The sequence below is a fragment of the Centropristis striata genome, chromosome 4 (assembly GCF_030273125.1).
Source record: "Centropristis striata isolate RG_2023a ecotype Rhode Island chromosome 4, C.striata_1.0, whole genome shotgun sequence".
Taxonomy (NCBI): domain Eukaryota; kingdom Metazoa; phylum Chordata; class Actinopteri; order Perciformes; family Serranidae; genus Centropristis; species Centropristis striata.
Window position 1 is genome coordinate 28,490,886 of NC_081520.1, and position 11,869 is coordinate 28,502,754.

General features: G+C 40.1%; 2 protein-coding genes across 3 annotated transcripts; one reads left to right on the top strand and one right to left on the bottom strand.

Moving 5' to 3' along the window:
* Positions 1 to 38: 38 nt before the first annotated feature.
* LOC131970269 (protein phosphatase 1 regulatory subunit 14A-like) lies at positions 39 to 1,379 on the bottom strand. 2 transcript variants are annotated; one of them, XM_059331629.1, is made up of 4 exons: positions 1,049 to 1,379; positions 803 to 883; positions 640 to 702; positions 39 to 477 (listed from the first exon to the last, which is right to left on the bottom strand). In XM_059331629.1, exons 1-4 carry the CDS (start codon positions 1,229 to 1,231, stop codon positions 397 to 399), a joined length of 408 nt encoding a protein of 135 aa, XP_059187612.1. In that variant the 5' UTR covers positions 1,232 to 1,379; the 3' UTR covers positions 39 to 396. The 2 variants fall into 2 exon arrangements, with proteins under 2 accessions (XP_059187612.1, XP_059187613.1); XM_059331630.1 differs by having other exon boundaries at positions 40 to 477; positions 640 to 672; positions 1,049 to 1,267.
* A 1,400-nt stretch (positions 1,380 to 2,779) lies between these two features.
* On the top strand, positions 2,780 to 9,073 carry spint2 (serine peptidase inhibitor, Kunitz type, 2). The gene is made up of 11 exons (XM_059331614.1): positions 2,780 to 3,287; positions 4,262 to 4,438; positions 5,193 to 5,261; positions 5,608 to 5,676; positions 5,753 to 5,776; positions 5,893 to 6,054; positions 7,192 to 7,251; positions 7,370 to 7,537; positions 7,636 to 7,680; positions 7,780 to 7,888; positions 8,471 to 9,073. Exons 1-11 carry the CDS (start codon positions 2,852 to 2,854, stop codon positions 8,553 to 8,555), a joined length of 1,404 nt encoding a protein of 467 aa, XP_059187597.1. The 5' UTR covers positions 2,780 to 2,851; the 3' UTR covers positions 8,556 to 9,073.
* Positions 9,074 to 11,869: the final 2,796 nt, after the last annotated feature.

The following is an 11,869-nucleotide window of genomic DNA, read 5'->3' on the forward strand; positions in this document are numbered from 1 at the left end:
TTATTTAAGCGTTTCTGAACTGATTTTGTTAGTAATGATAATATTTATGTGATTGTTATTTATTAAGTACAGATCAGTGATTACTAAAGTTATTATTCTGCTAAACAAATAAATTAATTTTACGTATTTGTTTTGTTGTTCACTTTATATAATCCAGACTTTATATCTACGGTTTATATAAATATTGCTCTAGTACCTGTCTTGCTGTCGTCATGTGAATGATCAGCTGATGTTAAACTGTAAACAAACCTGAGACACAAAAACACTGAAAACATTTCATGCAGAAACAACAGAAACTCACTTCACTTTGTAATGATCATAATACCAATAATATTTTATTATCATTCCAATAATAATAAGAACGGTCCTGGGAGCGTTTGTTGTCTCTGCAGGATGTCAGCTGTTTCGGGGGACGGGGTGCAGGTCCTCCTGTCTCTGCAGACCGTCCAACTTCAGCAGCAGCTCACAGATGAAGACCTGAAGAGAGAGATACATTACAGCCTGTCGGTCTGTCTGTTGGTCTCTCTGTCTGTCTGTCTCACTGTCTGTCTGTCTGTCTCTCTGTCTCACTATCTGTCTGTCTGTCTCTCCTCCTGTCTGTCTCTCTGAGGACAAGTCTGATGATTCTGGGTGTCTCACCTCTGGGCTGCTGTCACAAGACTGAAACAGGACCTGCAGAGACAGAGAGGGACACGTGACACACTGAAGACGAACAGAGACACAGGACAGACAGAGAGACAGTCAGACAGAGACACTAAGGGCAGACAGAGACACTAAGGACAGAGAGACAGTTGATGTTGACCTGTAGTCTCTGTGTCCTCTCCTCGTTCGTCTTCAGGTCCAACAATTCATCAATGTTCACCTCCTCCGGCATCTGGTCCTCCTGCAGACAGACAGACAGACAGACAGACAGACACACACACACACACACACACACACACACACACACACACACACTGTTGGTACTTGTAGTCCTGCATTAGTACTGGAAGTCCTGCAGTAGTATGTGTAGTCTTGCAGTAGTATTTGTAGTCCTGTATGTACTGACCCGGTCCCGGTAGAGCCGGTCCAGGCCGGAGTCGACCCAGCGCTCCAGGTCCAGTCTCCGCTGCAGCTCGCTCCGGTTGTACTGAACAGTGACTCGAGCCTGGCGCCGCCCGCCGCCGGGCCCCCGCGGTGACCGAGGAGCGCTCAGTTGTTTGACCCGCCGCCCCGCCCGGTGAGCCGCCATCAGGACCGGACCGGACCGGACCAGGACCCGGACAGGTCCAACACCTCAGACCGGATCAAAGGTTCAAAATATTCAGATTTAACTGAAGAGACAAATCCTACTACTACTACCACTTCTACTACTACTACTACTACTACTAATAATAATAATAATAATAATAATAAATAATCTGTACAAAAAATATATATTTTAGACAATAAATAAATTAACGGCTGCAGACAGGAGATCCCGGTGACCGGCGGAGCGCGTGCAGACCATGGTGCAGACTGACAGGAAGGGGGGCAGGGTGGGACCCAGAGATGCTGCTGCGTTCAGCCTGTCAGGATTTCAGAGACTGGTTCATCTCACGGTAGTTCTGTGTTCTGCAGGTTCTCCTGTTATTGTATCATTTTATTTATTGTCATGTGTTATTTTGTATTATGTTATATTATTATTATTATTATTTTATATTATATTATTTAATATCACATTTTATTAGATTAGATTATTTTATTTGAGTTGAGAGTTGAGTTTATTATTATATTCCCCTCCCGTTCGATCACATACAACAGATCTGTTATGAGTTGAATTTGTTTGTATAAAATCAATAACCGCTAAATATGTTTCTGAATAAATAGCTGGAGATCATTTATTAATATTCTATTCTGTACTTGTTAAGATTTCTCATTTTGATTGTATGATTTTAATTAATTATTACAACCAACAGTGGAACCATTATGATGAAATTATATTTGTTTAAAACATATTTCATTATTTATTATCTTATTATTAAATATTTATAGTTTGATTAGTTTGAATTAAAGTTAATTCTGTTCATCATAATACTGAAGTTTACGAGGAGAACCTGAATGCAACATGAGAGGCTGCTGGGTCCTAGTGCCCCCCGGTTTCAGAGACAGCGAGCAGCAGCGACACCTAGCGGCGGACAGGTAAGCTTCACTCCACTGACGTTTAATTATTTATGTTTTTGGTTCATGCACATTAATTTTGTTTATGTTGTCAAAGTGACTGAGCTCCTGTAATAACTAATAACTCAGTAATAACTAATAACTTTGATAATTCAGTAATAAAGTGTTTATATGAGATCCAGACAGTAAAAATGTCTCAATAAAAACACAAATTATTGACCGTGATTATTATTTTGTATTATTTTTTATCGTTATTATTATTATTATTGTTATATTATTATTATTATCATCATCGTTATTATTAGTATCATTATGGTTATCATTATTATTGTTAGTAGTAGTATTATCATCATCATTATTATTATTGATTGATTATTGATTTTAAATAAATATTAAATAAATAAATATAATAATGTCACGTAAATAATGGTATATAAAATAAATAATTAATATAATTGTGGATCATGTGAAGGGCTGACTGGAATAGTTAATAAAAATTAATAATAATTTGTGTAAAATAAATAAAAGAGGAGGATGTGTTCAGGGTTTGTTTGACGTCAGGTGGCGGTGACGCGGCGGGGGGCGTGGCCTCACCTGTCCTCAGGTAAATTTATCTGCGACAACAAAAAGCCACCAAACAGGAAGTGAGAGTGTCAGCGCCCGGAGCTCCAGAACTTTTACTGTTATTAAATCTAATTGATCCGGATCAGAGATGACCCGGTTTGGTCTGCTGGCGGTCTGGCTCCTGGTCCTGCCCGGCCCGGCTCTGGGCTGTGAGTGGGACCGGGCGGTGCCGGAGGACCAAGGGCTGGTCCCGGAATCCATGGCCGCCGCGATGCTCCAGACGAAGCGGATCATCGAGGTCGACAATCCGGAAGACTGCAAGAAGATCTGCTGCGGGGACCCGGACTGCGACCTGGCCCTGCTGAGTCTCCCGGCCGACGGGAGGCCGCAGTGCATGCCGGTCAGCTGTACGGACCGGGACCAGGACAGGGACCTGTGCGTCCTGAGCCCCAGCAACCAGTTCAAGGTTTACCGCAAGAAGTCACCGAGTGGATCCGGAGGAGAGGCTTCGCAGGGCGGCCACAGTCGGCGCGTCGTCCCACTGATCGGAGCCGTGAAGCAGGAAACCAACCAGAGCAGCAGCGGTGAGACCCGATCAATAATCAATACTGATTAAAACTGGCTAACACTAATCAATAATGATCAATACTAATCTATATTAATCAATACTACCGATCATTGATCTTATTTATCATAAACTCTCTGTGTTTCTGTCTGAAACTTTAAAAACGGTAAAAAAAAATATTTTATTAAACGATTTATTTTTCATAAATTAAACATTAAGGTACCAAATAATATAATCAATGAATCTGCTGAGATTTAATAATTATAATAATAAACATTAATAGTTATTATTTTAAATGTGGATGAATTGTTTGAGAAAAACTGAAAATAACTGTATCAATTAATGAATACATAAAACTTTAAATATTAATGACGTCATATAAAGTATTTCTATGTTCGATTAATACTATTTTGTTTTGTTTTCTGAATCCTTTCAAAGTAAAAGAACAAGGATTCACAGAGTACTTCATCTAATACTCTCAGTACATCAAGGTCCTTTAAAGTCAGGAGTAATTTATAGGACTTTGAACTGTTTTAAAGTACTCCTGATACTTGCATCTAATATTTTTACTCCCCTATTTAATTATTCATTTAATTAATTTGTTTAAAATCTATTTCAGTATTTATTCTCCTGAAGCTGCAGTAAAGGAATAATACAGATATAAATACATTAGAATAAATTAAAGATGAAAGATGACAGAATTATTAATTTTTAATATTTTTGGTGCATTTAATGATATGAATTTATTAATTAGTTTGGTATGTTCTGGTCAGCTGATCAGATTTTTTATTAACTTTTGCTGTTTTTATTTAAATTCACCTGAAATGATTCACCAACACTTCGTAATGTGACATCATCACCTGTCCAGGTGAGTCATCAGAGATTCAGGTCGGACCGGAGCGTCCCGTTTCCTACTGACCTCGCACGCCTCACAGCTTTATTCTGAACTAAAGGTGTGTGTGTGTGCGTGTGTGTGCGCGTGTGTATGTGTAGGTGTAGCTGTGTGTCGTCAGCCTGTGAAGGTGGGTGTGTGTCGTGCGTTCTTCCCGAGGTTCTTCTACGATCCGACTAATCAGAGCTGTCGGAGTTTCGTTTACGGTGGCTGCGGCGCCAACGGCAACAACTTCATCAGCCGAGAGGAGTGTGAGACAAGCTGCAGCGGAGTCACAGGTACGCACACACACACACACACACACACACACACACACACACACACACACACACACACACACACACACACACACACACACACACACACACACAGGCTGTTTACTGTAATCTATGTTGAGAGGAAACACATATTTGTAGTGTGTGTGGTGTCAGGTGTCTGGTCTGACTGGTTCTGTGAACTCTGATCCTGTAGACAAACACCTGAACACACACAGACAGGTGTGTCCTCTGGATATCAAACACACACACTCAATGGAAATACAGGTGCATCTCAATAAATTTGAATGTACATAGAAAAGTTTATTTATGTCAGTAATTCAATTCAAAAAGGTGAAATAACACAGTATATAGATCCATTACACACAGAATGAAACATTTCATGTCTTTATTTATCTAATTTCTTCTAATTATAATGATTATGGCTTCCATTTAATGAAAACCTAAAATTCAGTGTCTCAAAATGTTAATATCACAAAAGACCAATTTTAAAAAGTATGTTTGCTATGGAAATGTTGGCCTCTGAAAAGTATGTCCATCTATATGACTCAATACTTGACTTGAACTACTGAAACTGACTTTTCTGTGATATTCTAATATATTGAGATGATCCAATTGAGAGAGGGAGATTGAAATATTGAGATTAACCAGCAGGAGGCACTACCTGTTAGTGTCAGCTGACAGACACTCTGTGATGGTTCAACTTTATAATAACTAAAGCGTGTGTGTGTGTGTGTGTGTGTGTGTGTGTGTGTAGGTTCAGTTCTTCCTGATGACTTGTCTCCTGAACATTCAGCCAAAGCTGCAAGAATGATCTCTGACATCAGTGAGTTTCTCTAGTTATTACTGTAGTTATTACTGTTTGTTATTGCTGTCGTTATTGCTGTAGTTATTACGGAAGTTATTACTGTTTATATTACTGTCGTTATTACTGTAGTAATTACTGTAGTTATTATTGTAGTTACTACTGAAGTTATTACAGAAATTATTACGGTAGTTATTTCTGTAGTTATTACTGGTTATCACGGTAGTTATTGCTGTAGTTATTACTGAAGTTATTACTGTTTATTGCTGTAGTTATTACTGTTTATTACTGCCGTTATTACTGTCGTTATTAGTTTATTACTGTATGAACTGTAGTACTGACAATAAACATCTGTCTGTCTGTCCAGATGTGTCTCAGGTTGATGAAGGTCCAGTTGAACCTGCTGCTACAGAGTCTGTCCTCACTCAGGAGACAGGTAACAGCTGACACCTGTATGTGTGTATGTGTTGTTGAGTGAGTGTGTTATTCTGACTCGTCCTCTTCTTTTACAGAAATGTCTGCTGTTGACTTTGCTGGTATGTTTCATAATTTCACTTCATTCTCAGTTGGTTTGTTATTATTATTGTTGTTATTGTAATCTCACTGAAGGTAAAAAGCTGAACACCACCTGTCTGTGCTGCTGTCCAATCAGAGCGCTGTAGGGCGGAGCCTGAGGTGGGACCCTGCAGGGCCTCGTTCCAGCACTGGTTCTACAACCACTCCACAGGCAGCTGTCAATCATTCATCTACGGAGGTTGCCAGGGTAACAAGAACAACTACGCCACCCAGGAGGAGTGCAGCGCTACCTGCACAGGTGAGTCACACCTCTCTATGTATCTGTGTGTAACAGTAGCCCCTTTCATAGAGCTGTCCAGCTATATTGCTGTAAAGATCTGTGCCAGCTCTTCTCCTCAGGGCGTTCACAGTGATCCTGTGAAGGTGAAGTGATATTCTGTCCTTTCATAGAGCCGTCTGACGTCCGAACCAGTTGGAGGAGACGATAGTGACATGTGACAGAGCACCAGCAGTGCTGTACAGTAGCACAGTGCTAACAGTTAGCTCTGTAGCAGTACAGTGTGTATGTGCTGCAGCAGCATGTGTTAGCACTTAGTGACCTCCGTTTGTGTACATCAAGCACCGGACACTCTATGTACAGTTAGCGATACTGGTTTGTTTACAATCAGAGGTGAACGCTGTGCACAGTGATTGTGGGACAGGTGGAGGTGTGTGTTTCGCCCTGCGATTCGCCCTGATGTCCCGTTCATAGTGGTCCTGGTCCAACAGTCCCACCAGTGTTCCTCTCTGTGACTCTGGAGGAACACTGGTGGATCACATAATTTAATTTAAGGAGTAGTAATGAAGTTTCTGAGGAAGATTGGGGTCTCAATCGAAACTGTCAAGCAGGTAAAGAAACATCTCCTTGTAAAGTAAAATGCATCAATATTGTGCACTTTAAGAGCTAAATGACAGCAAACACCTCACATAACATCTTTCACAGTCTCACAGAATCTTTGTTGTACTAAAATGTGTCATTTTTAATTGCTGTCAACATGCTTTCACAGTTTAGTGTGATTAAAACAACTTTAACTGTTAGCTAATGTTAGCTCGCGGCTAACAAACAGTGTGTGTAAGTGTATGAATGCACGCATGTCTCGGAGGCGGTCAGAGAGGTGGGTCGGGGTTTGACTGACGTTTTGACTGATGGGTGACACTTTGCTGAGGCAAAGGCGACACAACGCCAAATAACTTTATATTATGAATAGTTTAGATATACTTTTAGTAACTTGAAATGTGATGTTAGCGCAGCACATGAGACTGTAGATAGATCCGTGTCAGAGCTGTGTTGATAGGAACGAGGCAGAACATGTGGCCGTCGTAAAAATGCCCTGGTTGTGTGTAACAGTGTGTAACTGTGTGTAGTTGTGTGTAACAGTGTGTGTTGTCTCTACAGTCTCAGTTGTTTCGTCCTCAAAGAAAGTTTCTTCTGATAAAGTTTCTGCAGATTACAGAGGTAAACACATTCATGTTATTATGATTATTATGTTATTATTATTATTATTACATTATTATTAATATTGATTTTAAACATGAACCAGTCACTCTGTGTGTGTGTGTGTGTGTGTGTGTAGAGGCCTGTCTGGTGACCTCTGACCCCGGTCCGTGCCGTGCTGCGTTCTCCATGTTTTACTTCGACCCAGACACAGCGACCTGTCAATCATTCATCTATGGCGGTTGTCGTGGGAACCAGAACCGTTACAGCTCGATGAAGGAGTGTCTGAGCCGCTGCGTCACCGACGGTAACCACGTGATGTCACACTGTCAGAATGAATCAGATTCAGTGTACTTTGTGTACTGAGTGTACTGTGAGTACTTGTCAATGTGTGTATTTCTTCAGGTTCTTCTGAGACTAGGGAGAAAACTCGAGACCGCTGGACGGCAGGTCAGAGCTCACGGTCATCAATATATCTGCTGATGTTTATGTTTGTATTTATGTTTATGTTTGTTTATGTGTTTGTTTGTTTGTTTGTTTGCCCTCAAGCCGTCTTCCTCTTCATCACTCTTGCCGCCATCTCCGCTCTGCTGCTCGCCACACTCGTCATCGTCACGCTGAGACGCCACCGCTTGAACAGCCACCCGTCCTCCATCAGGTGATCAATACCAGCTGATCAGGGAGGACTGATTGGTCGATTGATGATTGATGATTGATGGTTGATTGATTGATGTTTGATTGATTGATTGGTTGATGATGGATTGATTGCTGGTTGATTGCTGGTTGATTGATTGATGGTTGGCTGATGGTTGATTGATTGGTGATGGATGGCTGATTGATAGTTGTTTGTTTGATGGTTGATTGATGATTAATGATTGACTGATTGATGGTTGACAAATAAATGGTAAATGGACTGCACTTATATAGCGCTTTTTTCCAAAGCTCTTTAAACTAACGACTGCGCTCATTCACCCGTTCACACACACATTCATACTGGTGGCAGAGGCTACCAGGGCACACTGGTGCCACCTGCCACCATTGGGAATTCATTCACACACCGATGAACGCAGCATCGGTCTGCCTTTTGGGGTTCAGTATCTTGCCCAAGGACACTTCGACATGTAGGCTGCCATGGTCTGGGATAGAACCACCAGCCTTTCGATCAGCCACAGCTGCCCCAGTTGATTGATTGATCGTTGACTGATTGATTATTAATGATTGGTGTTCTGTATCCCTGCAGTGATAAGGAGGAGCTGCTTCCAGATGAGCAGTCGTCTCTGGAGTCTCTGACTGTCCCAGAGACCCCCAAACCAGACCAGGCCTGAGGGGCCACTACAGGGTCCTCTGGTCCTGTTGTGTAACATTATGTCTCTCAGCTGATGATGACTCTTTCAGTGATTGAAGAATGAACAGCTGGCCACTTATTATAACTTTTATTTATATATATATATATATATATATATATATATATATATATAAAGTCATATAACTTGTATACATTTTTCGATGACCAACTGTTTTATATGGAGGAGCCTCTTTGTGATTTAAGTTGGTTTTAAGTTTTAATTCTTGTTTATGTTTTATGCGTGAAACAATGAAACATGTGATCAGAAGTGTGTTTTTAATAAAGTGATTGACTACATTGCACCATGATGAACACTCACTGCTGTCTTCTGCTGATCGATTGTAATTTATTGATTATTGAAGAAAGGAAATATTTTCTTTTCTTTCTTTAACTATAACAACTTTATTCTTCAGCCTGTTACATGCTTTTTTTTTTTTTAGTTCATTCACTCATTTGTGATTAAAGAAAAATGTTCTTTGAATAAATGTGAGGAAAACATTGTTTGTTTTATTTGAACTTAAAGGATTCAGTTTGTGTTTTCTAATAATTAAGAAATCCATTTTAATATCAGGTATTAATGAGATGTAATAATAAAGTTTTGAAGTTCATATTTACAGAAACATTAAACTCAGTAATGTGTTGTGAGACTCATAGGATTAGGATTAGGATTAGTTTAATTCTCTGGAGCTGAAGGAAGTTATGTATATCATTCATTTGCTTTCATGTTCAGTTTGATGGAAGAGAAATGTATGGATACCAGACTTTAGAAGTAAAATAAAAAGGTATAATAATAATATTTCATCCTCAGCTTTCGGTCTGACTGGTTGGTATATATATATATATATTTGAAGTATATTTGCACTTGTCTATATTGTCAAAAAATAAATTTGAAAACTGCTCCAGGCCACAAATTCCACTCAACAGAAATAATTTATACATAGAAATGTAGGAAAATTTGTCTTCTCACTCACAATCCTCTGGTAAAGCTGTCAGAGTTAGAGTTTGGGCGTAGGACGTACAGATGCACCACCAACACGCACCAACAGCCCCATTGACTCCCATATCAAAAACGCAGGAATATTTCTGTAGAAAAGCATATTTAACAGTTTTTCAGATCACTCTTACAAAGCTATTCATTTTTCTTCACAAAAAACATATGTAGCTGTTCAGGAAGAACTCAGGATGCTCAAAGTGAAGTCAGATCAATGATAGATATTTGGTTTTGCCAAAAATGCTTTCTGTTCGAGGCCAGAATTCCAGCCTGTCCACCTCTGGCTGCTGTCACTGTGCCAGAACATTCTACAGGGGCAGTTAATTCCGTTGATTGGTCTGCTCTGATTGGTCGACCCCAAAGCCTTTCATCCTTTGATGTTTCTCTCACAGAAAGAGAGAACCAGACACAGACACACAGACAGACAGACACACACACACACACACGTAACTTTATGTGATTTTAGTTACACACACACACACACACACGTGCACATAAGCGCGCACTCCTCCAGACACACATGTTTCACACACACACACACACATTTTGAGGTTGAAAGGGCTTCGGTTGCTGTCTAAATAAATACTTGAAAAGGAATGCTTGTTGTAGGTGTACTCCTTGTATATAATATAGTATCATAACATTACTAGTATTAATTGTCTGAAATCTCTGAAGAATCTCACCATAGTGAACACACACCGGCAGTAGCCCCCGTGGCCCTTTCAGAATTTCCCCAGAGGAAATTTTCTAGTTACTATAGCAGGCTGCCACAGTCCAGGTTATTAATGGGAAACTGCAGGTGCATCAGGGGTGGAACTCCTCCGCGTGCAATACAGAGAGCAGAGGAGACTTGTCCACGCCCATGGATATATATATATATATAAACGCCCTTCATATATAAATCTATGTCCACGCCAACCATGTAGAGACAGAAATGACATGCTGTCGTGTAAATAAAAAAAAATAACATAAGACTATGAAGTTTGTTTTATAAAAGGACAAGATATAGACCTGTTTTATAGGAAAGGTAACCTTAAATGGCTTCGATTGTGATTTGGCACTCTATAGAAAATAAAATTAACTTGATCGTCAAGAGGGAATAATGGTGGAAACACTGTATACATAAATATATATGTGTGTGTATATGCTATAAATATTATTCTAATGAACCTCTTTCAGTCTGATTTCATCATTCTGCTGGAGAACCTGAAATTGTTATTATTATTATTAATAATAATAATAATAATAACAAGAAAATTTCGGGGTGGTCCGTAGCGTAGTGGGTTACACAGGCGCCCCATGTGCAGAGGCTACAGTCCTCGCTGCGGCGGAGCCGGGTTCGAATCCGGCCTGAGCTCCCTTTGCCGCATGTCCTCCCCTCTGTCACCCCCTTTCTATCTGTCTCACTATCAATAAAGCCTTGAAAATGGCCAAAAAATAATAACAAGAAAATTTCCTCTGAGGAAATTCTGAAAGGGCCACGGGGGCTACTGCTGGTGTGTGTACACTATGATGACATTCTTCATTTATTTCAAACTATGCCCTTTAACCTCAAAATGTGTGTGTGTGTGTGTGTGTGTAGCGAAAATCGCATAAAGTTGCCTGTGTGTGTGTTTGAAGCATATGTATGCATGTGTGAGGAGTGTGCGCGCTTACGCGCATGTGTGTGTGTATGTATATCTGTTACTGTAATCACATCAAAGATCAAAGGCAATCAGATCAAAGCAATCAACAGAATTAACTAACACCTATTCCGGCATGAACATTCTGTGCAATACACACCCATTATAATCTCAGAATTTCTCCAAAAATGATCATGGTCATTGAACAGGGATTGATAAAAAACTATATGACCTATCGAAACGTGGATTAATACACCAATACACAAGACTTGTGTCTACTGTTTAAAGTTTAAATGGAGTCTCTAGGTGAAATTATGAAATTATGAGAAGTAGACGTTTAAAAATCTCCAATTATTGTTCTTTTTCGCTCATTTTTGTCGGCCGTCCCATTCATTTCAATGCAAAATTTTGGGCAGTTTTTCGCGACTTATGTCGCGAAAAATTCGTATTCTGTAGAGAAAAGTAATAGCACACTGATCCCGATCAAACCGCACGTTTTGATATATAATTTGTCCTGCAACTCTTCAAGTTGTAGGACTAGTAGCGGGACGAAATTCCGTCCGGAAGAGGGAGAACAAAAAATCCACAGTATAACAGTAGTGCTCGGGGCTTCGTCCCGTGGCCCTAATAAAATCATGTCGCTGGCGCCTATTTGAACCTCGACGTCATTTTCGAGCGACG